The sequence below is a fragment of the Sapajus apella genome, unplaced genomic scaffold (genome assembly GCF_009761245.1).
Source record: "Sapajus apella isolate SASKATOON/1434 unplaced genomic scaffold, GSC_monkey_1.0 scaffold68, whole genome shotgun sequence".
Taxonomy (NCBI): Eukaryota; Metazoa; Chordata; class Mammalia; order Primates; family Cebidae; genus Sapajus; species Sapajus apella.
In genome coordinates, this window is record NW_022437008.1 from 4,960,336 (window position 1) to 4,987,746 (window position 27,411).

At 42.4% G+C, this 27,411-nt stretch overlaps 1 protein-coding gene across 4 annotated transcripts; it reads right to left on the reverse strand.

Moving 5' to 3' along the window:
• Positions 1 to 8,683: 8,683 nt before the first annotated feature.
• Positions 8,684 to 23,795, reverse strand: ZNF850 (zinc finger protein 850). Of its 4 annotated transcripts, none has more exons than XM_032249329.1 (5): positions 23,697 to 23,795; positions 16,754 to 16,834; positions 16,460 to 16,586; positions 15,510 to 15,605; positions 8,684 to 12,140 (listed from the first exon to the last, which is right to left on the reverse strand). In XM_032249329.1, exons 2-5 carry the CDS (start codon positions 16,763 to 16,765, stop codon positions 9,103 to 9,105), a joined length of 3,273 nt encoding a protein of 1,090 aa, XP_032105220.1. In that variant the 5' UTR covers positions 16,766 to 16,834; positions 23,697 to 23,795; the 3' UTR covers positions 8,684 to 9,102. The 4 variants fall into 4 exon arrangements, with proteins under 4 accessions (XP_032105220.1, XP_032105219.1, XP_032105218.1 ...); XM_032249328.1 differs by lacking the exon at positions 23,697 to 23,795 and adding an exon at positions 21,962 to 22,043; XM_032249327.1 differs by lacking the exon at positions 23,697 to 23,795 and having other exon boundaries at positions 16,754 to 17,045.
• Positions 23,796 to 27,411: the final 3,616 nt, after the last annotated feature.

The window sequence follows — 27,411 nt, forward strand, 5'->3', positions numbered from 1 at the left end:
TCTAAACATGTCCTATACCTCTTTTTTTTTTTTTTTTTGAGATGGAGTCTCACTTCTTTGCCCAGGCTGGAGTGCAATGGGGTGATCTTGGCTCACTGCAACCTCTGCTTCCTGGGTTCAAGCAATTCCTTTGCCTCAGCCTCCCAAATAGCTGGGATTACAGGCACATGCCACCACACCTGGCTAATTTTTGTATTTTTAGTAGAGATGGGGTTTCACCATGTTGGCCAGGCTGGTTTTGAACTCCTGATCTCAAGTGATCCGCCTGCCTCAGCCTCCCAAAGTGCTGGGATTACAGGCATGAGCCACCGCGCCTCAAGTAGAGCAATTCTTACCTAGAAGTTTTGTTTTGCTAGGCTGCCCTTTTCTTGGTCTTTTGTCTACACAGAGCAGGCTTTTGTTAGGACTTTTTTTTTTTTTTTTTTTTTTTTTGAGACAGAGTTTCGCTCTTGTTACCCAGGCTGGAGTGCAATGGCGCGATCTCGGCTCACCGCAACCTCCGCCTCCTGGGTTCAGGCAATTCTCCTGCCTCAGCCTCCTGAGTAGCTGGGATTACAGGCACGCACCACCATGCCCAGCTAATTTTTTGTATTTTTGGTAGAGACGGGGTTTCACCATGTTGACCAGGATGGTCTCGATCTCTTGACCTCGTGATCCACCCGCCTCGGCCTCCCAAAGTGCTGGGATTACAGGCTTGAGCCACCGCGCCCGGCCTTTTTTTTTTCTTTTTTTGAGATGGAGTCTCTGTCACCAGGCTGGAGTGCAGTGATTCAATCTCGGCTTACTGCAATCTCCACCTCCCGGATTCAAGCTATTCTGCCTCAGCCTCCCAAGTACCTGGCTGGGCGTGCACTACCACACCCAGCCAAGTTTTCTGTTTTTAGTAGAGATGGGGTTTCACCATGTTGGCCAGGATGGTTTGGATCTCTTGACCTTGTGCTCCACCTGCCTTGGCCTCCCAAAGTGTACTGGGATTACAGGCATGAGCCACTGTGCCCTGACCTGGGGTTTTTTTTGTTTTTGTTTTTTTTTCTGCATCTCCTGGTGTTTCCAGGAGTTTTCTTGCTTCTTCAGCTCCAGGTTGAGCTATATGAGACAAAAAGGACAACCCAGGGAATTCACCAGTGTGTTATTAGATCTAAATCAATATATAAGATTTTCTTCTTTTTTTAACAGCTCCTCCACAGTAAGAATAGACAATAGTTTATTCTATGTATGGGCGTTTAGATTATTTCCAGTATTTTGCTATTACATATAATACTGTAGTGAATAATTTTGTACAATTGTATTTTCATATTGTTGGAAGTATATTTTAAAAATACATACCTATAAGTGGCATTAGTGAATCAAAGGTAAACATTGCATGGTTTTGTTGATCTAACAAAAATTATAGTTTTGCATTGCCACCAGCAATGTATGATATGGCTGTTTCTCCGTCGCTCCACCAACGGAGTATATTGTTAACTCTTTTTGTTTTTGTCAACTTGATAGGTACAAAATTGTTTCTCAGTATAATTTCTTACATTTCTTTTATTGTGGGTGAAGTGTAATATCTCAAATGTTTAAGAGACATTTTAATATTTTGTGAATTCCATAAAGATAACTTAAAATCTTAATATGTTTATTTGTTACAGTAGTAGGTATGTAGTAATTTTAAAATTACGTTCTGTGTGTGGTAGGATTGCACAAATATGTAAAAAGTCAGTAGCTAGGTTTCCACATATAAAGAAGCGGAATAAGGCCATGTTCAGTGCCTCACACCTGTAATCTGAGAATTTTAGAAAGCCAAGGCTGGCAGATAACCTAAGCCCAGGAGTTCAAGATTAGCCTAGGCAATGTGGCAAAACTATTTCTACAAAACATACAAAAGGCCGGGCGCAGTGGCTTACGCCTGTAATCCCAGCACTTTGGGAGGCCGAGGCAGGTGGATCACGAGGTCAAGAGATCGAGACCATCCTGGTCAACATGGTGAAACCCCATCTCTACTAAAAATACAAAAAAAATCAGCTGGGCATGGTGGCGCATGCCTGTAATCCCAGCTACTCAGGAAGCTGAGGCAGGAGAATTGCCTGAACCCAGGAGGCGGAGGTTGCGGTGAGCCGAGATCGCGCCATTGCACTCCAGCCTGGGCAACAAGAGCGAAACTCCGTCTCAAAAAAAAAAACATACAAAAATCAGCTGGCTGTGATGGCACGCACCTTTATTTCCAGCCTCTCGAGAGGCTGAGGTGGGAGGATCACTTGAACCCAGGAGTTCAAAGCTGCAGTGAGCTGTGATGGTGCCGCTGCACTACACCCTGGGTGACAGGGCAAGAACTTGTCTTAAAATAAATAAATAAATGAAAATAAAGAAGGGAAATAAGTGGGCATGGTGACTCAGATTTGTAATCCCAGCACTTTGGGAGGCTGAGGCTGGCGGGATCACCTAAAGTCAGGAATTTGAGACCAGCCTGGCTAACATGGTGGAAACCCTGTCTCTACAAAAAAATAGAAAAATTAGCAGGGTGTGGTGGCACATGCCTGTAGTTCCAGCTACTTGGGAGGCTAAAGCAGGAGAATTGCTTGAGCCTGGGAGGCAGAGGTTGCAGTGAGCTAAGATTATGCCACTGCACTCCAGAGCCTGGGTGACAAAGTAAGACTCTGTCTCCAAAAAAAAAAAAAAAACCCATAATAAACATAAAAAATAGATGTATATTATAGACATTAGAGAAAGTCCTAGAAAATATAAAAACAAAGAGGTATAATTAATAAATAATAGTAGAGATAAAATGGAATCATGAAAAACAATTATAAAGAAGAAAGAAACAGGCTGGGCATGGTGGCTCACACCTGTAATCCCAGCACTTTGGGAGGCCGAGGCAGGTGGATCACTTAATGTGAGGAGATCAAGACCATCCTGGCCAACATGGTGAAAGCCTGTCCCTACTAAAAATACAAAAAAATTTGCTGGGCATGGTGGCACGTGCCTGTAATCCCAGCTAGTTAGGAGGCTGAGGGAGGAGAATGGCTTGAACCCGGGAATTGGAGGTTGCAGTGAGCCGAGATTGTGCAACTGCACTCCAAGCAACAGAGGGAGACTCAAAAAAAAAAAAAAAAAGGAAAGAAAATAAAAGAAAAAGAAGAAAGGAACAAGCAAGGAACAGGACAAAACAAATGGCAAGCTGTTGGAACTAAACCTAACCATACTGACACTCACGAGATATTAATAATCTAAACCAGGAATCAGAGAACTTTATCAGTAACAGGCCAGAGTGGCATGTAAGTTTTGTGGACCATAGAGTCTCTGTCAAATCACTCAACCCCTTAGTTGTAGCAGAAAAGCAATTTTAAACATGTAAACAAATGGGCAGGGTGTATTCCAGCAAAATATATATAAAACAGGTGAGGCCGGATTTAGCCTGGGAACCATAGTTTGCCATTCCTTGATCTAAACACTACAACTAAAGGCAGACATTGTCAGATTGGATAAAAATGCAAGAACATAGCCAGGCATAGCACGCGCTTCTGGTGCTAGTTATTTAGGAGGCTGAGGCAGGAGGAATGCTTGAGCCTAGGTGGTTGAGGCTACAGTGAGTTGTGACTGCACCACTCTACTCCAGCCTGGGTGACAGAGCATAACCATGTCTCAAAACAATAACAACAACAAAACAGCAAACAAAAACTATACATTGTCTACAAGACACCCTCTTTAAATTTAAACACCTGGATAGTTTAAAAGTAAAAAAAGATGGGAAAAGCTATACCATGCAACCACCAATCATAGCTATATTAATATCAGACAAAGTAGGCTTCACAATAAGGACTATTACCAGGTCAGAGCAAAGAGGGAATTTTCTAATGATAAATGGGAAAAGCAATCATAAATGTGTAACTACGTAATAAGTGAGCTCCAAAAGGCACAGATGAAAAACAGATAAAACTAAAAAAGATATAGAGAAATACACAATTATCGTTAGTTATTTCAACACTGCCCTATCACTGATAGAACAAGTAGACCCAAAACTAATTTTAAAAGACTGACCAAGCCTGTAATCCCAATACTTTGGGAGGCAGAGGTAGATTAATCACTTGAGCCCAGAAGTTCTAGACCAGCCTTGGGCAACATAACAAGACCTCATCTCTACAGAAAATACAAAAATTATCCGAGTGTGGTGGCCCATGCCTACAAACTCAACTACACAGGAGGCTGAGGTGGAAGGATCACTTGAACCTCGGAGGTCGAGGCTGTAGTGAGCCATGATCATGCCACTTCACTCTAGCTTTTGTGACAGAGAAAAACCCCCATTTCAAAGAAAAGAGAGGTCGGGCATGGTGACTCATACCTGTAATCCCAGCACTTTGGGAGGCCAAGGTGAGTGGATCACCTGAGGTTGGGAGTTTGAGACCAGCCTGACCAACATGGAGAAACCCTGTCTCTATTTAAAATATAAAAGTAGCCAGATGTGGTGGTACATACCTGTAATCCCAGCTACTCAGGAGGCTGAGGTAGGAGAATTGCCTGAAACCAGGAGGCAGAGGTTATGGTGAGCCGAGATTGTGCCATTGCACCCCGGCCTGGGCAAAAAGAGTGAAACTCCATCTCACAAGAAAAAGAGAAAAGAAATTTGTATACCCATATTCACCATATTCATAGCAGCATTATTCAAAATAGCTAAAATGTGGAAGCAACCCAGGTGTCCATCAACAGATGGATGAGCAAAACATGGTATATATCTACAGTGGAATATTATTCAATCTTCAAAAAGGAAGTTCTGACACATGCTACAACATGGATGAACCTTGAGGATATTATACTAAGTGAAATAAGGCAGACACAAAAGGACAAATACTCTGATTCCACTTTTGTGAGGTACTTGGCGCAGTCACTTTTATACATACCGGAAACAGAAGAGTAGTCACCAGAGGTTAGAAGATTGAGGAAAGGGGAAATGGGAAGGAGGTGTTGCTTGATAGGTTTACAGTTGCTGTTTTACAAAATGAAAAGGGTTCTGGAGATGGACGTTGGTTGTACATTACGAATGGACTTAGTACTGACTGTACACTTAAAAATAGTTAAGATGGTAAATTTTATATGTATTTTACCACAGCAAAAAAAAAAAAATTGAAAAAATATTAATTGATTTTTTTAAGAGGTCTATAAGATTGATAAACCTCTAGCCAGACTGATCAAAAGAGAGACAGAACAAACAAATTGCCAGTGTCAGAAGTGAAAGTATGGACATCAAAACTACAGGCTAGGCATGGTGGCTCATGCCTGTAATCCCGGCACTTTGGGAGGCCAACGAAGGTGGATCAACTGAGGTTAGGAGTTTGAGACCAGCCTGGCCAACATGGTGAAACCCTGTCTCTACTAAAAGTACGAAATTATCCAGGCATGGTGGCACATGCTTGTAATCCCAGCTACTTGGGAGGCTGAGGCAGGAGAATTGCTTGAAACCAGGAGGCAGAGGTTGCAGTGAGCTGAGATTGCGCCATTGCACTCCAGCCTGGGCAACAAGAGTGAAACTCCGTCCCAACAAAACTAAACAACAACAAAACAGACAACAACAACAAAAAATGAAAAAACCCTACTACGGTTATAAGAAGCAGATCTGTAGTTGTAGTGAGCTGTGAATAAGCAGGGAGGGAAGGCTGACTGCAAACAGACATGAGGGGTGTTTGGGGGATGATGGAAATGTCCTCTATGATTGTGATAGTAGCATAACAGATATATACTGATATCAACATTAATCAAGTTGTTCATTTAAAAGTATGAATTGCAATCTGTGTAAATTATACCTCAACCAACTTAATAAGAAAATAACAAGTCATGAGGTCTTGCCTTTGAATAGTGGAAGATATAATCTGACTAAATATAGGCCCAAGTGGTTTTATTTATAGTTTAACACAGTTCCTTTATTAAAATTTTTTTTTTTTTGAGAGTCTTGCTCTGTCGCCTAGGCTGAAGTATAGAGCCACTTTGCCTGGCCAAAAATTGTTTTAATTAGTAAAACCATAAACCTACCGCAATCATCCTTAATGGTGAACATTAAAAATACTCTCTTGACCGGGCACAGTGGCTCACCCCTATAATCCCAGCACTTCGGGAGGCTGAGGTGGGCAGATCACTAGGTCAGGAGTTTGAGACCAGCCCCCTGACCAACATGGTGAAACCCTGTCTCTACTAAAAATACAAAAATTAGCCAGGCATGGTGGCACATGCTTGTAATCCAAGCTACTCAGGAGGCTGAGGGCAGGAGAATTTCTTGAACCTGGGAGGTGGAGGTTGCAGTGAGCCAAGATCACGCCACTGCACTCCAGTCTGGGCGACAGAGAGAGACTCCATCTCAAAAAGCAAACAACAAAAGAAAGTCCTTTGGCCAGGCATGATGGCTCACACCTGTAATTCCAACACTTGGGGAGGCTGAGGAGGGTGGATTGCTTGAGCCCAGAGGTTCGACACCAGCCTCGACATCATAGCAAAACCCCATCTCTACAAAAAATACAAAAATGTGCCAGGTGTGGTAGCGCACACCTGTAGTCCCATCTACTCGGGAGGCTGAGGTGGGAAGGATTGATTGAGCCTGGGAGGTTGAGGCTGCAGTGAGCAGTGATAATGCCACTGCATTTAAGCCTGGTAACAGAGTGAGACCCTGAAAAAAAAAAAAAAAAAAAAAAAAAAAAAAAAAAAAAAAAAACACGCCCTTACAGAAAGGGTCAAGATGAGGAAACTAATTAGTGCTATAGACATTCATACTATACATATGATCCAAGCTACAAGTACAAATTAAGAAAAGAAATAAGGCATATAGAAAGAAATAGACAAACATTTTTATTTACAAATAATACCGACATCTTTCTAGGCAATTCAATCTCATGAAGAAACCATTTGATCTACTAGTTTATCAATGTTACAATCCTTAGACAAAAAAACAGCATTTAGTACATAGTAATAGTAATCAATTACGTAACAGAAAAAGTATCTCAATCATAATATAAACAAAAAAATCATTATCTAGAAATAAGTAAAATAAGAAATGTGTAAACCTTTATGCTAAAAATATAAAGACTTACTAAAGCACCTAAAAGAATACCTACAGAAACATAGAGATATACCAGGTACAGGAAGAGAAAAACTCAATGCAGTAAGATGTCGGTAATGATTCTTCTTTCCAACACTGTGGCAGACTAGAAATATTGAAAACCCTCTATTAAAAGGATTTACCCCGAATAGATCATCTTTGGTTGATAAGAATATACAGGTGATCTGTTTTCATTTTGCTTTTCTCTGCTCTTTAAAAAATTATTTCTCCTTACTTTTTTCACAAAAAGAGTAAAAACATAAAGAGTATTGGCTGAGCACAGTGGCTTACACCTCTAAGTCCCAGCACCTGGAGGCTGAGGTGAGAGGATCACTTGAGCCCAGGAGTTCAAGACCAGCCTGGGCAACATGATGAAACCCTTTCTCTACAAAAAATACAAAAATTAGCTCTGTGTGGTGGTGTGCACTTGTAGTCCCAGCTACCCAGGAGGCTGAGGTGGGGGATCAGTTGAGCCCGGGAAGTTGAGGCTGCAGTGAGCCGAGATTGTGCCATTGCACTCCAGCCTGGGCAACGCAGCAAAACCCTGTCACACACGAGAAAGACAACTGAACTATAAAAAGCACTCTTCCGTCTTCACTCTCTCTATAAATATTCATGTTTAAATACTGCCAAGGAACCAGTACCAAAAACATGGAGAAGGAATAATAAATGACAGAGTAAGAATTTGAGAACAAACATATGATTTGTTTCAATAAATTGAGACAAACCTCATCTGACTACAAATTGATACAAAAGAGTCAGTTGAGAGAAAGCCTCAATTGATTAACCTTAAAATAACCTTCTTAAAAGGTTGTTTTATCATCCTTAATGGTTAAGATATATATATATATTTAAAATCATCCATAAGCATATTAGTAAAAATAGAAATCAATAGATAAGTAAGTTGTAGAGATGTGTTAAGTTTTTAAAATGGAGGTATAATTTAAATAGAGTGAAATACAACAATGTGAAGTACATAGTGGATGAGTTTTTAAGTTTTCATCAACTTTATCTAAGTACAATTTATGTATAATAAAATGCAACCATATATCTACATTCATGCAAATACCAACTTGTCAGAAATGCCTTTCCTGGCTGGGCATGGTGGCTCACGCCTGTAATCCAAGCACTTTGGAGGCCAAGGTGGGTGGATCACCTGAGGTCGGGAGTTCAAGACCAGCCTGACCAACATGGTGAAACCCTGTCTTTGTAAAAGAAAATTAAAATTAAAAAAAAGAAATGCCTTTCCTGACTACCTTATCCAAATTAGCCCTGCCCACCCCATTTTTCTCTAATCCCTTACCTTACTTTATAGCACACATACAGTCTGGTTTTATATTACATATATAATTTATTTGTTTGTTACTCTGTCTACTATACTTAAAGCAAACTCCAAGACAACAAAGTTCTTATTTTTCTTACACACAATTTTATCAACAGTTCCTAACACAGGGATGGCTCAGAGTATGCACTCAAGAAATATTAAATATATTGATGCATGAATATCTTTGGAAATATATATATATGTCTAAATATTTTTAATGGAGCTAGAGCCAGGTGCAGTGGCACATGCCTGTAATTTCAACACTTTGAGAGGCCAAGGCAGGTGGATCACTTGAGGTCAGGAGTTCGAAACCAGCCTGGCCAACATGGTGAAACCCCATCTATACTAAAAATATGGTCAACAAGAGAGACTCCATCTCAAAACAAACAGAAAAACTAATACTATCAACATTTTATCATTTAGTAATTTTGGCACAGAGAGTTTACATAATTAGCCAAATGTCACATAGGTAGTAAATGGTTGTCATTTGTCATTGACCACATTCTCTAATATGAATTTGTGTTTCAACAAGCTTTGAGTCATGATAGAAAACTCATTTACATTAATTATCAACTTTTTTCAGTATTAAATGTCCTAATTTTGAAAAAAGTGAATATGAAGCAAAAGGAATTCCCACATCCATTGTGTTTGACCCACATATGGAATCTGCTGATGATTCATGGCAAACGAATGGCATGAGAACGGTTTCCTACATTAATTATGTTAGGTCATGAATTCTCTGATGTTGACTTAGCTGTGTAAGCTGTCTAAAGGCCTTCCCACATGTCTTACATTGATAAGGCTTCTCACCAGTGTGAATACTGTAATGTCGGCTGAGTCCTGAGGCATAGAAAAAGGCTTTCCCACATTCTGGACATTGATATGTTTTGTCACCAGTATGGATTCGTTTATGTTGACTTAGTTGTGAAGGACATCGAAAGGCCTTCCCACATTCCTTACAATCATAAGGTTTCTCACCAGTGTGAGTTCGCTGATGTCGAATTAGTTCTGAGCCACAAGTAAAAGATTTTCCACATTCTTTACATTCATAAGGTCTGTCACCGGTATGAATTCTCTGATGTAGAGTAAGGTGTGTACGCTGTCTGAAGGACTTCCCACATGTCTTACATTCATAGGGTTTCTCGCCAGTGTGAATACTGTGATGTTTGGTGAGTCCTGACAAACGGACAAAAGCTTTCCCACATTCCTGACATTGATAAGGTTTCTCACCAGTATGGATTCGTTGATGTTGAGTAAGTTTTGAACGACGTCTAAAGGCCTTTCCACATTCCTTACAATCATAGGGTTTCTCACCAGTGTGAATTTGCTGATGTTGAATTAGTGCTGAGCGAAAAGTAAAAGATTTTCCACATTCCTTACAATGATAGGGTTTCTCACCAGTGTGAATTCGCTGATGTTCAATTAGTGTAGAGTGAGAAGTAAAAGATTTTCCACATTCCTTACAATCATAGCGTTTCTCACCAGTGTGAATTGGCCGATGTTGAATTAGTGCTGAGCGAAGAGTAAAAGATTTCCCACATTCCTTACAGTGATAGGGTTTCTTACCAATGTGCGTTCGCTGATGTTGAGTTAGTGTTGAGTGAGAAGTAAAAGATTTCCCACATTCCTTACAATCATAGGGTTTCTCACTAGTGTGAATTCGCTGATGTTGAATTAGTGTTGAATGAGAAGTAAAAGATTTCCCAGATTCCTTATCATCATAGAGTTTCTCACCAGTGTGTGTTTGCTGACATTGAATGAGTGTTGAGTGAGAAGTAAAAGATTTCCGATGTTCCTTACAATCATAGGGTTTCTCGCCAGTGTGATTTTGCTGATGTTGAATTAGTCCTGAGCAGAAAGTAAAAGATTTCCCACATTCTTTACATTCATAAGGTTTCTCACCAGTGTGAATTCTCCGGTGTTGATTAAGATATGTACGCTGTGTAAAGGCCTTCCCACATTCTGGACATTCATAGGGTTTCTCACCAGTGTGAATTCTGTGATGTTGGGTGAGTCCTGAGACACTGGTAAAAGCTTTCCCACATTCCTGACATTGGTAAGATTTCTCACCAGTATGGATCTGTTGATGTTGAGTAAGTCGTAAACGAAGTCTAAAGGCCTTCCCACATTCCTTACACTCATAGGGTTTCTCACCAGTGTGAATTTGCTGATGTTGAATTAGTGTTGAGCCAACAGTAAAAGATTTTCCACATTCCTTACAATTATAAGGTTTCTCACCAGTGTGAATTCGCTGATGGTGAATTAGTGCTGAGCGAAAAGTAAAAGATTTTCCACATTCTTTACAATCATGGGGTTTCTCACCAGTGTGAATTGCCTGATGTCCAATTAGCCCTGAGCGAAAAGTAAAAGATTTTCCACATTCTTTACAATGATAGGGTTTCTCACCAGTGTGAATTCGTTGATGCTGAAGTAGTGCTGAGCCAGAAGCAAAAGATTTCCCACATTCCTTACAATCATAGGGTTTCTCACCAGTGTGAATTTGCTGATGTCGATTTCGTGTTGAGCGAAAAGTAAAAGATTTACCACATTCCTTACAACGATAAGGTTTCTCACCAGTGTGAATTCGCTGATGTTGAAGTAGCGCTGAGGCTGAAGCAAAAGATTTCCCACATTCCTTACAATCATAGGGTTTCTCACCAGTGTGAATTCGCTGATGTTGAATTAGTGATGAGCCAGCAGTAAAAGATTTTCCACATTCTTTACAATCATAGGGTTTCTCACCAGTGTGAATTGTCTGGTGTCCAATTAACCCTGAGCGAAAAGTAAAAGATTTTCCACAATCCTTACAATGATAGGGTTTCTCACCAGTGTGAATTCGCTGATGTCGAATTAGTGCTGAGCGAAAAGTAAAAGATTTTCCACATTCCTTACAATCATAGGGTTTCTCACCAGTGTGAATTCGCTGATGTCGAATTAATGCTGAGACTGAAACAAAAGATTTTCCACATTCCTTACAATCGTAAGGTTTTTCAGCAGTGTGAATTCGCTGGTGTCGAATTAGTGTTGAGCGAACAGTAAAAGATTTTCCACATTCCTTACAATGATAGGGTTTCTCACCAGTGTGAATTTGCTGATGTTGATTTAGTGTTGAGCCAGAAGTAAAAGATTTTCCACATTCTTTACATTCATAAGGTTTGTCACCAGTATTAATTCTCTGATGTTGAGTAAGGTGTGCAGATGGTCTAAAGGCCTTCACAGATTCCTGACACTTATGGGGTCTCTCATCTGTATGAATTTTCTGGTGTGGGATAAGATGTGAACCAGAAACAAAAGCTTTTCCATATTCTTTACATGCATAGGGCTTTTCCCTAGTATGAATTCTCTGATGTTTAACAAGATTGGAAAAATGACCAAAGGCCTTCTCACACTCCTTACATTTATAAAGTTTTTCACTAGTATGGGTTTCTTGCTCTTGTGTAAGTTCTGAGCCATACTTAAGAGCCATACATTCTGTGGATTTATATAGTTTCTCTCCAGGATGAATCTGATGATGCAGAGTGAGAGATGTCTGTAGGCAGAAAGTTGGCATTTTTTCATATGTCATTAATGCTTTTTCCAAATGTCGCTCCTGATTTATACCTTGTTGCTCAAACTGGCCTTTGCTTTCCCAGTCATCTCTGATACTGGAGCCCACAAGGCTATGACGTTTTTCCATTCTCACCCACTGAGATGATGTTACTTCATAGATTTCTTTTGGCAGACATGAATATTTGGTCTGACATCTGAACTTCAAGTCTGAAAAATAACCAGAAAGCAAAAACATAGTGTTTCCTTGTTGAGTAGAAATAAAAATATCTATGATAGAAAGGGAAGACAAACTGAAAATAATGAAATAATCTTTACTCCTTAAGAGTAAAGACAGGTTGGGTGTGGTGGCTCACGCCTGTAATCCCAGCACTTTGGGAATCTGAGGCAGGAGGACTGCTTGAGCCCAGGAGTTCAAGGGTACAGTGAGCTATGATTGTGCCACTGTACTCCAGCCTGGGTGACAGAGCAAGACCCTGTCCCAAAAAAAAAAAAAAAAAAGGAAAGATGATGTGCATATATGGTAATAGTAGGTACCCTTATATGATGTGATGAGAACAGCAGTTTGTCTCTGTGTGCCTCCTTCTAAAAAATCCTGAACTCTAGTCTAATCACTGGAAAAACACTAGGCGAGTCCCAAAATTAGAGACAATCTACAAAATACCTGGCCAGAACTCTCGAAAACTATTGAGACAATCACAAACAAGGAAAGTCTGAAAAGCTATCAAAGCAAAGAGGAGCCAAGGAAGACATGATGACTCAATGTAATGTGTTATCCTAGATGAGATCCTAGAATAGAAAAAAAGAACGTTAGGTAAAAGCTAAGGAAATCTGAGTAAAGTAGGGGCTTTCATTAATAATAATAGATCTCAGCACCATAGGACAGATAAATAATAATAACATTGCTTCAACAATATTATAATTGGATAGGATCAACATTCATTCATTATGACAAATGTAAAAATATAAGATGTTAATGAGAAACTACATGTGATGTATATGGGAAGTCTCTGCACTAACCTGTAGCTTTTCTGTAAATCTATACTAAAACCTAAAGTTTACTTTTTTAAAAAGTGAGAAAGTAACATTTCATTAGCAAAAAAGCCAAGCGAATTTTTGTAAAAGACATAATTGGGGATCTAAAAATTAACACATGAATCATTGAAACTTAAAACTCAATGAATCAATTTGAATTGGCAAGGTAAGACTGCAATCATGATTTTTAAAAAATATTTTCCATCTTCATCCGTTGAAGTCTTAGAAATAACCAGTCCAGCGGCAATGAACGTGCTAATGACAGATGACAGATTACTGTCTCTAAATACCGTCTTTTTTTTTTTTTTTTTTTTTGGGACGGAGTTTCGCTCTTGTTACCCAGGCTGAAGTGCAATGGCGCGATCTCGGCTCACCGCAACATCCGCCTCCTGGGTTCAGGTAATTCTCCTGCCTCAGCCTCCTGAGTAGCTGGGATTACAGGCACGCGCTACCACGCCCAGCTAATTTTTTGTATTTTTAGTAGAGACAGGGTTTCACCGTGTTGACCAGGATGGTCTTGATCTCTTGACCTCGTGATCCACCTGCCTCGGCCTCCCAAAGTGCTGGGATTACAGGCTTGAGCCACCACGCCGGGCTAAATACCGTCTTTTACCACACAGAACCTGGGCTCCTGGAGCATCTTGGGATTAGGACAGAAAGTGTGCATTATATACATTGAAAAAGCTGGCATATTAAAAAAGCGAAGCTATTCAAGACTCTTAGGGTCATGTCAAATAGACTCAGGAACCATTGTGAAGAGTGTCCTATTGGCTTAAGTTGGGACAAGTTGAGCATGAATTCAAGAATAATAACTGTAATCATTGTAATGTAATTACAATAATCACATCAAATATTTTTAAAATCTGTGTGTTCATAAGGACAGTTTTTAAATTACCTGGTAATTTTTGGGGATAAGATGAGGAACGGCTGCTAACATCACAAAAAGAGAAACAACCAGACATGTGCTTCTTGATGAAATACACAATAGTTTATAGGAAAGAAAGGAATAAAGGGAAGGGAGCTACATGTCAAACAGCAGATGATCCAGTTTCTTCAACATATAAATTTCGAGGAGAAAAGGAGAGAAAAAGAAATCAACAACAAAACCTCGCCAGAATGGTTAAATAATTGGAAACCCAAAAGGAAGGTTAATAGTCATAAAGAAAAGTCAAAGATCTCATTGGGCTTCCTGGAAGTAATACTGAAAGAACAGGGATCAAACCATATTCAAGATGGAACAGCTAAAATTTATTCAGAAGTGATGAGATTTTCTAAAAAAAGATCTGAGTCAGGTACCATGAGTGCCATGGATGGTAAATTTTAAAAGTTCTACAGGGCGAGGCATGGCGGCACATGTCTGTAATCTCAGCACTTTGGGAGTCTGAGGCAGGTGGATCACTTGAGGTCTGGAGTTCAAGACCAGCCTGGTCAATATGGCAAAACCACAATGTTACTAAAAATGCAAAATAAGGCAGGCACGGTGGTGCACACCTGAATTCCCAGCTACTCAAAAAAAAAAAAGTGAGTGAGGCTGGGTGCGGTAGCTCACGCCTGTACTCCCAGCACTTTGGGAGTCCAAGGCAGGTTGATCACTTGAGGTCAGGAGTTCAAGACCAGCCTGACCAACATAGTAAAACCCTGTCTCTACTAAAAATACAAAAATTAGCTGGGCATGGTGGCACGCACTTGTAATCCCAGCTACTCAGGAGGCTGAGGCAGGAGAATTGCTTGAACCCAGGAGGCAAAGGTTGCAGTGAGCCAAGATTGTATCACTGCACTCCAGCCTGGGTGACAGAGTAAGACATCGTCTCAAAAAAAGAAAAAGAAAAAGTGAATGAATATCCATTGATGTATGAAATGGCTACATCAAAGGAAAATTAGCTACGAAAAGACAAAAAGAAGTCAAGGATCAGTGTGAAAAATAAATATGTCTTAAAAGATTAAAAATATATATATATGAGCTTAAATTTCAAAGGGAAAGAAGCTCTAAGATACAGGCAACAGGATGGCTCCTGAAGAAGGAAACTTTATTCTTTGAAATCGGAAGAAATTATGACAAGAGGTGGAGGTAAAAGGGGGTTCTTGGCTGGGCGCAGTGACTCACACCTGTAATCCCAGCACTTTGGGAGGCCAGAGCAGGTGGAACATCTGAAGTCAGGAGTTCGAGGCCAGCCTAGCCAACATGGTGAAACCCCATCTCTACTAAAAATACAAAAATTAGCTGGGTTTGGTGGTGGAAGCCTATGATGCCAGTTCCTCCAGAGACTGAGGCAGGAGAATCGCTTCAATCGAGGGGCAGAGGTTGCAGTAAGCCAAGATTGTGCCACTGTACTCCAGCCGGGGCAACTGAGCAAGACTCTTTCTCAAAGAAATTTAAAAAGTTGGGGGTGGGTATCTCGACTTTTTTCCATGTATCTTAGGCCACAACGCTTGGATGGGACTTTATGGAAGAGATTCCTCCATAAATATTTTTACGGTGCTGCCCCTCTGATGGGCTGGATTCTAAACAGCAGTGCCTTCCCCATGTGCTCAGTCCTTACTCACCTGGGCACCATCCTCCCAAGACGTCCCTTGAAACCATCCAGGGCTCTTTCCCTTGCTCCAGTAAGGAAATCACATCAGGCTTTGGGATAGAGAGACCTGTTTATAAGAAAAGTAAGATGGTCAGGCATGGTGGCTCACTTCCGTAATCCCAGCACTGTAGGAGGCCAAGGTGGGTGGATTGCTTGAGGTCAGGAGTTGAAGGCCAGTCTGACCAACATGGTGAAACCCTGTCTCAACTAAAAATATAAAAATTAGCCGGGTGTGGTGGCGGTTGCCTATAATCCCAGCTACTCGGGAGGCTGAGGCAGGAGAATTGCTTGAACTTGAGAGACAAAGGTTTCAGTAAACCGAGACTGTGCCACTGCACTCCAGCCTGTTTGACAGAGTAAGACTTCGTCTCAAAAAAAAAAAAAAAAAAAAAGGAAAAGAACTAAATAAGACATATTCTTGCTGTTACTGAATTCAGAGTTATTCCCTTAATCCTCATGAAGGACTAGAGGAAAGTATAAAGGTCTGAAGCATGGAGAAGATTGAGGGACCCCAGAGGGCTGCCCATCTCTTAATCTACAAAACACAAAACAATTCCCTAGGCAACAGGTGAAAATTCACCCATACAACTGAAAGGTGCATCCAGCTGGGCGCGGTGGCTCACCCCTGTAATCCCAGTGGTTGGGAGTTCAAGACCAGCTTGAGCAACATGGAGAAACCCTGTCTCTACTAAAAATACAAAATTAGCTGAGCATGGTAGCACATGCCTATAATCCCAGCTACATAGGAGGCTGAGGCAGGAGAATCGCTTGAACCTGGGAGGTGGAGGTTGCAGTGAGCCAGGATTGCATCATTGCACACCAGCCTGAGCAACAAGAGTGAAACTCCGTCTCAAAGAAAGAAAAAAAGAAATAAAAGGTGCAGCCAAAATTCATGAGTTATTTGGGGATAGACATTCTTACCTAGTGAGAGCAGGCTGTTGTAGTTCTCCATCATTACATCTCTGTATAAGTCCTTTTGAGCAGGATTCAGGCACTCCCATTCCTCCTGAGAGAAGTCTATAGACAGATCCTGGAACATGACCAACCCCTGAAATGACAAACCCATGCAGCGCTGTTGAAATTAAAGGAAAGGTTTTTAAGATGAAGGAGGAGATGGAAAGGGTGCTCAAGGTTGGAGAGAATATTATACTGAGCAGACTGGCTGGGCTGAGAGTGGGGAAGAGTAAAAAAATTAGTGTAACTTCAACAAAGTACCTCCATGTTCATGGATCTTCCTGTTGCTGCCAGCAAACCTCCTTCATAGAATGGGACATTCCCAATATTCCATGGTTTGCGCTGGGAATGAATAAAACACATTGATATATTATTTCCCAAGTAAATGAAATAGAGTAGAAAAGCACACAGCAAGCTGTAGGCCTAGCAAAGCTGAAAGAATATTACAGTCAACATCTGATATGCAAATTACTATTTACAAAAAACCCTTAATAAACAGGTACTCCTCCCTTCCCATTTTCTTTTTTTTCTTCCCTCTGGTTTTAGTTTTTGTTTTTGTTTTGAGACAGGGTCTCCTCCTGTTGCCCAGGCTGGAATGCAGTGGCACAATCACAGCTCACTGCAGCCTCAACCTTCCAGGCTCAGGTGATCCTCCCATTTCAGCCTCTGTGTTAGCTTAGACTATAGGCATGTGCCACCATGCCCAGCTAGTTTTTTGTATTTTTAGTAGAAAAGAGGTTTTGCCATTTCCCCAGGCTGCTCTCAAACTCCTGAGCTCAAGCAATCCACCTGCTTTGGCCTCCCAAAGTGCTAGGATTAGAGGCATGAGCCACCACACCAGCCTTTTCTCATTTCCTAAAGGAATACAAGATCTTTCAAAAATATCTACAAAAAGCTTAAAAACCTCTGTTGTACTTTGATAATTAGAACTTCGATAAAATAGTATAGATAGTACTTCGATAATTAAATGTACATTGGCTAGGTGTGGTAACTCACACCTGTAGTCACAGCACTGTGGGAGGCCAAGGCAGGTGAATTGCTTGAGCTTAGGAGTTCAAGACCAACCTGGGCAACATGGCAAAACCCCATCTCTAAAAAATATATATATAATATACAAATTAGCCAGATGTGGTGGCATATGCCTGTAGTCCCAGCTACTTGGAAGACTGAGGTGGGAGAATTGCTTGAGCCCAGGAGGTTGAGGCTGCAGTTAGCTGTGATTCTGCCACTCCACTCCAGCCTAGGCAGCAGAGCAAGATCCTGTCTCAAAAAAAAAAAAAAAAAAAGAGTGGTTATCTTGGTAGGAATAAACTGGACACAAGTCATACAAGAGTTACAAGGGCATCCTGTGAGACACCTGGTCACAGGTCAAACACTTGAGCATTAGGCCGTGGGTCAAGAAAAAGAAATGTCCTGTGAAATGCAACTGTAAAGGCCTACAAGCCTCTCCCCTAGAGCCCCATTAGGGTGAGGCTAGAGTTCATAGTCATTCTCCTGAAAGAGACCTCAAGATCCAATTAGAAGAAAACTATAATATTTGTTATAAAGAAGCCATTTTCCGAAGAGTAGTTCAAAGATAAAATATATAGTCTTCCTTTGGATATAAAACAAAATCTCAAGATATGCCAAAACTATTTTGCTTTTACTGAATAATTTTTATGCACATGTGTTGTTACTTTGGCTGCAAGTGGCTAACAAGCTCTGATTTTCTTTCCTTTTTTTTATTTTGAGACAGAGTTTTGCTCTGTCACCCAGGCTGGAGTGCAATGGCCTGATCTCAGCTCACAGTAACCTCAGCTTCCCGAGTAGCTGGAATTACAGGCATCTAACACCATGCCTGGCTAATTTTTGTATTTTTAGTAGAGACAGCGTTTCACTATGTTGCTGAGGCTGGTCTTAAACTCCTGGCCTCAAGTGATCCACCCACCTTGGCTTGCAAAGTACTGGGATTACAGGCATGAGCCATGCTGCCCAGCCAACTCTGATTTTCTAACTTTCCCCATGTATTATGATCACCCTGGGAAAAAACAGGTCAGAGCCATTGAAGCCACATGTACAAATGTACAGTAGCTCTGCTAGCAACACTGCTGCTTGCTTTGGCTCTTTGGACAGATGAGTTCAGCACTTGTCTGCCCTTGCTTTAGCTGTCACTGTGTCCCCCCAACAGATTCACAATCATTTCACTCCGTTAGTTCACTTTGGATATCCCACCATTAGATAAAAACCAGCAGGCCAAAAAGCGAACTTGAGGAAATGCATTCACATCCACAGTGTTCTCATAGGGTCAGTATCATGTACACATGACAGGACTGTGGTTGCAGGGGGCAGAATGAAGTGTCATCCATAACTGGCCATCCAATGTCATCAGCATGAACAGGAGGACTTTATAAGATATTATCTGATGTTTTCTAAATATTACCTTACAAATGCTCCTTTATAACTTAAGGACAGGGACCCTGTCTTTTAAAGCTTTATCCTCAAGTAAAGGTTTTTCATATTAAATCCATTAATAATATCTAGTGGCTGACCTGGAAATTCCATTTCTAGGTCTTATCCAAAGAATTTTTTTTTTGAGACAAGTCTCAATCTGTGGCCCACACTAGAGTGCAGTAAAGTGATCATAGCTCACTGTAACCTCTGCCTCTTGGGTTCAAGGATTCTTGTGCCTCAGCCACCAAAGTAGCTGAGAATACAGTGCACACCACCATACCTGGCTTATTTTTTTGGTATTTTTGGTAGAGACATGGTTTCACCATCTTGGCCAGGCTGGTCTCAAACTTCTGGACTCGAGCGATCCATCCAGCTTGGGCCTCCCAAAGTGTTGGGATTACAGGCATGAGCCACCAAGCCAAGCCAGAGAATTTTGAAAGTATGAAGTTGTATGCAGAAGAATGTTTCTCAAAGACAAAAATCAAAAAATCTGAAACTAATGTCTTGTTAGTTGATGTATAATACTTTGTAATAGGAAAGACATGCAATATTGAGGGAGGCAGGCAAAAGAAAACAAAAAGAAGAAAAGGAAGGAAAAGAAAATTACTATTAGGACTTAAAGCTATTTCTCCCCATCTGTTTTCCATACGCAGAACAATGCAGATGTGACCACAGTACACATATAATTTTGAAATATGTCCTTCACAGTTTGATTTTGTTCTTATCGTCATAAACACCTCATACATGACATTTAAATGTCCACCAATTCTATTCTGACACTATCTCCATGAGATAGTGTCATCCCACAGGTTGAGGGCTCAGTCCCCAAAACTGCTTACCTTTCAGACACCAGTCACAAGTCCCAGCCTCTGGAACTTCTGACTGATGAGTTTGATTTGTGGTTCCTACAACCACCTCTTTGGGTTCAATTAATTTGCTAGAATAGAATGGCTCACAGATCTCAGGGAAACACATTTACTGGCTGATTATAAGGATATTCCAAAGGATACAGATGAAGAAATGCCTAGGGTGAGCTATGGGGGGAGGGGACACAGAGCTTTCATGCCCTCTCTGGGCATGACTCTTCAGGAACCTCCATGTGTTCAGCTCTCGGGAAGCTCTCCAAATCCATTCTTTTTGGGTTTGTAAGGAGGCTTCATTACATAGGCATGATCGATTAAACCATTGGCCACTGGCCGTCAACTTAATCCTCAGTCCCCTCCACTCCCCAGGGGTGGGAGGGTAGGGCTGATAGTCCCAACCATCTAATCCTGTTTTGGTCTTTCTGATGACCAGCCCCCACTGAAGCTATTGGTCAACCACTAACATATAAAAAGCCAAAGGCCAAAGGCTCACTGTAACTTCTGCCTCCTGGGTTCAAGAAATTCTCCTATTTCAGCCTCCCGAGTAGCTGAGATTACAGGCATGTGCCACCATGCCCGGCTAATTTTTTGTATATTTAGTAGAGACAGAGTGTCACTATGTTGGCCAGACTGGTCTTGAACTCCCGACCTCATGATCTGCCCTCCTCGGCCTCCCAAAGTGCTGGTATTACAGGTATGAGCCTTCGCACCCAGCCCTGAGATTTAATGCAATACAGATGTGGACACTGGCCCAAGCATTTATGTACCAATGACTGGGCAAATCTCTGGTCCTATTGGTACAACTATTGATCAAGCCCCCAATCTCATTCCTACCCCTAAAATATAGCAAAGTAAAAGATCTTGTCACCTATTTGGATAATATTAACACCATCCCATAAACTGCATGGCTTTCCATCCCAGGGCTATGGTGTGTGATGCTACATAGAATATGCACTAATCTTCTCTTCAGTAATTGAGTTGTTAGGATAAAGGCTCTTGTCTTTGCCTCACTAGGCCAGCAGAGATCTTAAGAGGAGACTCTGCACACAGGATAAACAGCCAAATTAATACTAACATAGACAGGACATATAGGACACCCAGTCTTTAACCCTGGGGCCTCCATTATATAGTCCAATGGGAAGTACAGGTCTTTCGAATGGGCTTTTGGTAGGCAGGAATTGTCAGAAAAGGGAGAAAAAAATGTTCTGAAAAAAAACGACTTGCTCAGCGCAGTGGCTGACGTTTCTTATCCCTTTGGGAGGCCGAGGCAGCAGATCACTTGAGGTCAGAAGTTTCAGACCAGCCTGGCCAACATAGTGACACTCTGTCTCTACTAAAAATACAAAAAAAAAAAAAAAATAGCAAGGCATGGTGGCATGCGCCTGTAGTTGCAGCTACTCGAAAGACTGAGGCACATGAACTGCTTGAACCTGGGGGCAGGGATGGAGCTTGCAGTGAGCCAAGACTGTGCCACTGTACTGCTGCCTAGGCAACAGAGCAAGGCTCTGTCTCTAAAAAGAAAAAAAAGAAAAAGAAAAAACCCAAAGCACTTTGAGCTTGAGCTTGGTCTTCAGGTGCTCAGTAACCATTCCCTCCTCTTTCTCTTTATAACAGAACTGTTCAAAGAAACTAAGCTGGGTGGAGTGGCTCACGCCTATAATCCCAGCACTTTGGGAGGCCAAGGAAGGCGTATCGCTTGAGTCCAGGAATTTGAGACTAGCCTGGGCAATATGGCAAAATCTCTACAAGAAATGCCAAAATAAAGTCAGGTGTGGTGGCCTGCGCCTATACTCCCAGCTGCTCTGGAGCCTGAAGTGGGAGGATGGCTTGAGTTGGGAAGGCAGAGGTTGCAGTGAGCTGAGATCACGTCACTGCATTCTAGCCTGTGAGAGAGAGAGAGCCAAAACTTGACTTAAAAAAAAAAATTATCCTAGCATGGTGGCACATGCCTGTGGTCCTAGCTACTCAGGAGGCTGACTTGGGAAAATCACTTGAGCCCAGGAGTTCCAGGCTACAGTGAGCCGTGATCAATCTACTGTACTCCAGCCTGGGTGACAGAGTGAGACACTATCTCAGAAAATAAATAGAAATAGAAATAAGGTGGGTTTTTTTGTTGTTTTTTTTTTTTTGTTTTTTGTTTTTTTCAGAAAGAAAAAGAAACTGGTAAGACACTTATCTTATTTTGAAACCCCAACTGACCAGGTTGGAATGCCCCACCTTTCAAGCCTGCGACTCCCACACAACACACAGGCAGGAGAATGTCAGGGAAGACCGGAGAGTCCAGCACAATGTAATGACAGGAAAGGGCCAGAATCTATCCTGAGCTCAAAGATGTCTCCTGGGAACGGAGTGGTGAAGTCACACCTGCACAATCACAGCACACACACCCCCTGTGCACACACAGTTGCCGTGCCAGGTCACGGGGTCATTCATAATCCTACAAACACACTAAAAGTGTTAGTCTCGCTAGTGCACCACAATGTGGCAGTCTCTCCTTGTTCCCGGTATCGCCTGGAATTCTTTCTCAGGGAAAAAAGGAGCGTGGATACAAAGGATGAGGTTGGAGCGGAATTTTAATAAGCAAAAGCAGAAAGCTCTCCCTAGCGGAGAGTGGACCCGAGAGAAGATTGCCAACTTAGGAGGCTGAATCTGGGGTTTTTATGAACGGGGAAGGGGAGGAATGTGCTCACTGGTCTGCGGACCGTCTTGGAAAAAACACTGCTCAGCTTGGCCCTGGGATCTTAGCCCGGGACCAATCAAAGGCTGAAGTGAAAGCTTGGCCCAGGGCCGATCAGGGGCTGAAGTGAAAGCTTGGCTGGGAAGAATCAGGGACTGAAGAGATAATTCGTAGAGGCTCAGCTCACAGTTCAAAGCATGTCCAAAAAAGGGAAGTGGCCACTGGAACCTGTTAGTCCAAGCTGCAGTTTTGGAAGCCCCGGCCATTTCACAGACCCTGGTCAGAGAGAAACATTCCACGAGGGTTCGGGCTGTGAGAAATATCCTCCCCAACCGCCTGACTTCCTTATCGCATCCTGCTGGGCAAAGGCCCAAAAAACATCCTTATCAACATTCTCCCAGGCAACAAGCCATAACCGTGCAGATCCCTCCTGCCCAGGCCTGTAATTACTCCAGCCTGTTAGGGGCAGTGGCCTCTGGCATTTAGCTGGTCCCCGCCATTGAGCTGACAACTCTCTCTTTCTTTAACCCTCGCCGTCCCTTCAAAACCTAACAGAGCCCACCGTGTACATGCCCACGAAAGAAGCAACTGTTTCCTGGAAGCCCGCCGGTCACACGAAGGACAAAGGCGTTTCTATGCTGGGCCTCGGTCCCTTATCAGTGCAACTGAGGAATGTCTTTAGGACAACCCCCTATGCTGGTTTTCCTTATCTGTGCCTGCAGCCTGATTTTTCAGGCAGTTTCAGTTTAAAGGAGTTTTACCAAGAACCCACGCACCCTAACTGCCTGTTTTTTTCTCTCAAGGGGACACACAAAGTCCCAATCGCACACACGCCTCCCCATATCCACTTACCGATTGCCTCACAGCCATCACACTCTCCTCTGTCACACACACCAAGGGGCCACACAAGTTGCACCTGCACAGCCACAGACCTGCAACTCAACGCGCACACGGTGCTGCACACACACGCAGTCATGCACCCACCCGGGGACACGCAGCCCCAACCACGCAATCACCGGTTCTCCACATCCGCACGCACAGCGCGGCTCGTCCAGGATACACTCAAACATTCCGGGTGCGCAGTCACAAGCGGCCACCTGATCGATCACCCAGAGTCAACATCACACAGCCACAGTCGCAGACCACGAAGACCCACGGCAACCATCGCGATCACACACGCAAACTCCTCTCCTCATTCCTCCACACACAAAAGGACCGGAGCCGGATTCCTCACCCTCAGCTTTCTCTAGTTCCGGTCGGGGATAGCCTGGCCAAGTTGCTCCAGACTCCGACAGGCGGCGGCGGCTAATTCAGCACAGCCAACAGTCCCGCCACCTGGCTAAGAGGAAGCCTAAATCTCGCAAGACTTGTCGCGGCTTGCGGGATGCTCTGGGAAATGTAGTCCAGAGCCCTACTCCGGGCTTCCCTACTCCGGGCTTCCCTACTCCTCGCCAAGCCGGGCTTGTTTCCATTTACCGCCCCTCTGCACCGAGGATCGCGAGCCCTCATGCCGAGCGGCTCGCTATGGGGCCGGCTTATCCGCTAGAGTGGCCAGGCCTGATTATCCCTGGCAGCTCGGTTATCTGGGGTACGACACAAGAAAACGTGCTTCCGGTTCTTGGCGGAAGTACCTACGAACAGTGAACTGATGGGAAATGTAGTCCAAAGACAGAGACGCAGTCAAACTAGCCATGATGCGAGTCTAGGAATTCTTCGCTTCAAGCCTGGTCCTGGCTGTTAGTTTGGAACTCACGCAACCAGATGCTAACTCGCCTTCAGAATGCAGAGGGGATGAAACACTGACGGGACATTTCAATCTGTATATGGGTGAGTCCAGGGCTCGGTCTGCACTGCGCTGAGGGTGAAGGTGAAGGTGAAATCTGATGGTCGCGTTCTCGATCGGGTGGAGGAAGGGGCAGGAAAGGAATCAAAATCGTGACTTGGATGAGCTTGTGTGCGGATGCCCTCTGGGAACGGGTCTTGGCCAACGAGGGCCCGAAGATGCTGCCTTGTGGTCGCAGGTGTGAGTGGAAACTGTGTGAGTGTCAATGTGGGTTGCCTGTTTGAGAGACCAGGATTGTATCTTTGAATCAGGTAGTAACCTTGGAGCCAGGCATTTGTAAAATGATAATAAAAGGGGATTATTTGGGAGCATCGATTTTATCTGGAGGTTGAGAGGAGAGGGGAAAAAAACCCTAATATCTGATAAACAACATAAATAGATTTTTATGTTAAAATAGTCGTATTTATTATGGACTAGAATGTAAATCCAACATGCCTTTTAAAGCAAGAAAGAAGATTTCAAAGTAATTTGTTGTTATGAGATCCGTGCTTTTATCTTATCTCAGACTCCTAATAATAGGCACATACAGTCCTATGTACATTTAATGGAACTACTAAAATATTTGGATTTAAATCTTCCACCTTACTATTTGTTTTCTGCGTATCCTACTTGTTCATGACTTTAACATTTTCAAAGAATCCAGGTTATTTTGGTTTTGGTGGTGGTGAGTTTTGCTTGGGTTTTGTTTTTCGGTTTTTGGTTTTTTTTTTGGAGACAGGGCTTTGCTTTATCACTTGGGCTGGAATACAATGGCGCCATGATAGCTAAACATAATACCAGATGCAACTTGAACTCCTGAGCTCAAGTAATCCTCTTGCTTCAGCCTCCTGAGTAGCTGGGACTACAGGCCTGCATCACCACGCCCCGATATGTTTTTATTTTTTGTAGAGATAGGGTGTTGCAGTGTTGCCCAGTGTTATCTCAAACTCTTGAGCTCAAGATATCCTCCCACTTCTGCCACCCAAAGTACTAGAATTACAGGCATGACCCCCGTGCCAGGACAACTAGTTTGTAGAGTGTTTTTCAATTTGGGTGTACCTCATCTTTATACATCTTTGGGAGGAATACCTCATAAGTAATGCGGTTTATCTCATCAAGAGACACACAGTGTCAATGTGTTCCATTCTTGATGGTGTTAACTTGTATTACTTACTCAAAATAATGTCTGTGAGGTTTCACCACTGTACAATGAATAGATGAATATGTGGGATTCATCAATGAATAAGTAAAAGGAAGCCAACTGGCAAAAGAACTGAGTTGGGAGGATGGCTTCAGCCTGGGAGGTCGAGGCTGCAGTGAGCTGTGATAGCACCACTGCACTTCAGCCTGGGTGACACAGCAAGACCCTGTCACAAAAAAAATTAAATAAACAAATAAACGCCCAGCTCCTGATCATCTCAGGAATTTCCTATGCCTCTTTGTTATATTGGGGCACTGGTTTCCTGGAACTCATGTCTTTTTTTTTTTTTTTTTTTTTTGGTTTAGCATCTCATTTTTGTAAAAAACACATCCTTGTTTTGTTTAGCACTTTGACAAAGGTTAATTTGGGACAAAACTTTGGGACTTTTATAAGTCTGACAATGTCTTTATTCTACCTCTTTTGTATGATACCTTAACTGGGTTTGAAATTTTGGATTGAATGTAGTTTTCATTTAGAATTTTCAATTATGTAACATTGTCTGCCAGCTTACAGTATGTATTTTAAAATATAATGACAATTTGATTTGTGTTGTGTTACTTTCTTTCTCTTTTAAAGCATTTAAAGACCAGGCTCAGTGACTCATGCTTGTAATTCCAGAACTTTGGGAGTCTGAGGCAGGAGGATTGCTTGAGCTCAGGAGTTTAAAAGCAGCCTGGACAACATAAGGAGACCCTGTTTTTATAAAAATAAAAATAGGCCAGGTGCAGTGGCTTACGCCTGTAATCCCAGCACTTTGGGAGGCTGCAGATCACCTGAAGTTAAGTGTTTGAGACTAGCCTGGCCAACATGGCGAAACCCTATCTCTACTAAAAATACAAAAATTAGCTGAGTGTGGTGGTGCATGCCTGTAATCCCAGCTACTTGGAAGGCTGAGGCAGAAGAATTGCTTGAACCCAGGAGGTGGAAGTTGCAGTGAGCTGAGGTTATGTCACTGCACTTCCGCCTGGGCGAAAGAGAGAGCCTCTATCTGAAAAAGAAAAAAAATTGTGGAATAGAGCTACTAAAAATACAAAATGTTAGTTAGGTGAGGTGGCATGCACCTGTGGTCTTAGCTACTCAGGAGGCTGAGGCAGAAGAATCACTTGAACCCAGGAGGCTGTGGCTGCAGTGAGCTGAGATTATGCCACTGCACTCCAGCCTGGGTGACAGAGTGAGAATCTCTCTCAAAAATAATAATGATAATTTAAAAAAAAAAAACATTTAAAATTGTCTCCTCATACTAGTTCTCTGAAAATTCACAGAAATGTGTTTTGGTGTGGGTCTTGTTTCTGTCACTGAGTGAGAGATGTGGCTCACATGTGTAATCCCAGCAATTTGGGAGGCAGAGGTGGGTGGATCACTTGAGGTCAGGAGTTCAAGACCAGCCTGGCCAACATGGTGAAACCCCATCACTACTAAAAATACAAAAATTCCAAAATTAGCTGGGCGTGGTGGTAGAAGGTACTCAGCGGACCTTTGTATTAATATTTTGAAGACTCATGATATATGTTTTTAGAAATCACCTTTGTGCCGGGTGTGGTGGCTCAAGCCTGTAATCCCAGCACTTTGGGAGGCCAAGGCGGGTGGATCACGAGGTCAAGAGATCGAGACCATCCTGGTCAACATGGTGAAACCCCGTCTCTATTAAAAATACAAAAAATTAGCTGGGCATGGTGGCGCGTGCCTGTAATCCCAGCTACTCGGGAGGCTGAGGCAGGAGAATTGCCTGAACCCAGGAGGCGGAGGTTGCGGTGAGCCGAGATCACGCCATTGCACTCCAGCCTGGGTAACAAGAGCGAAACTCTGTCTCAAAAAAACAAACAAACAAAAAAAGAAATCACCTTTGTTTGTTCTGTGAGGCTTTCTTCCATTCATTTTTCTCTTTCTTTTTTTTTTTGAGACGGAGTTTCACTCATGTTACCCAGG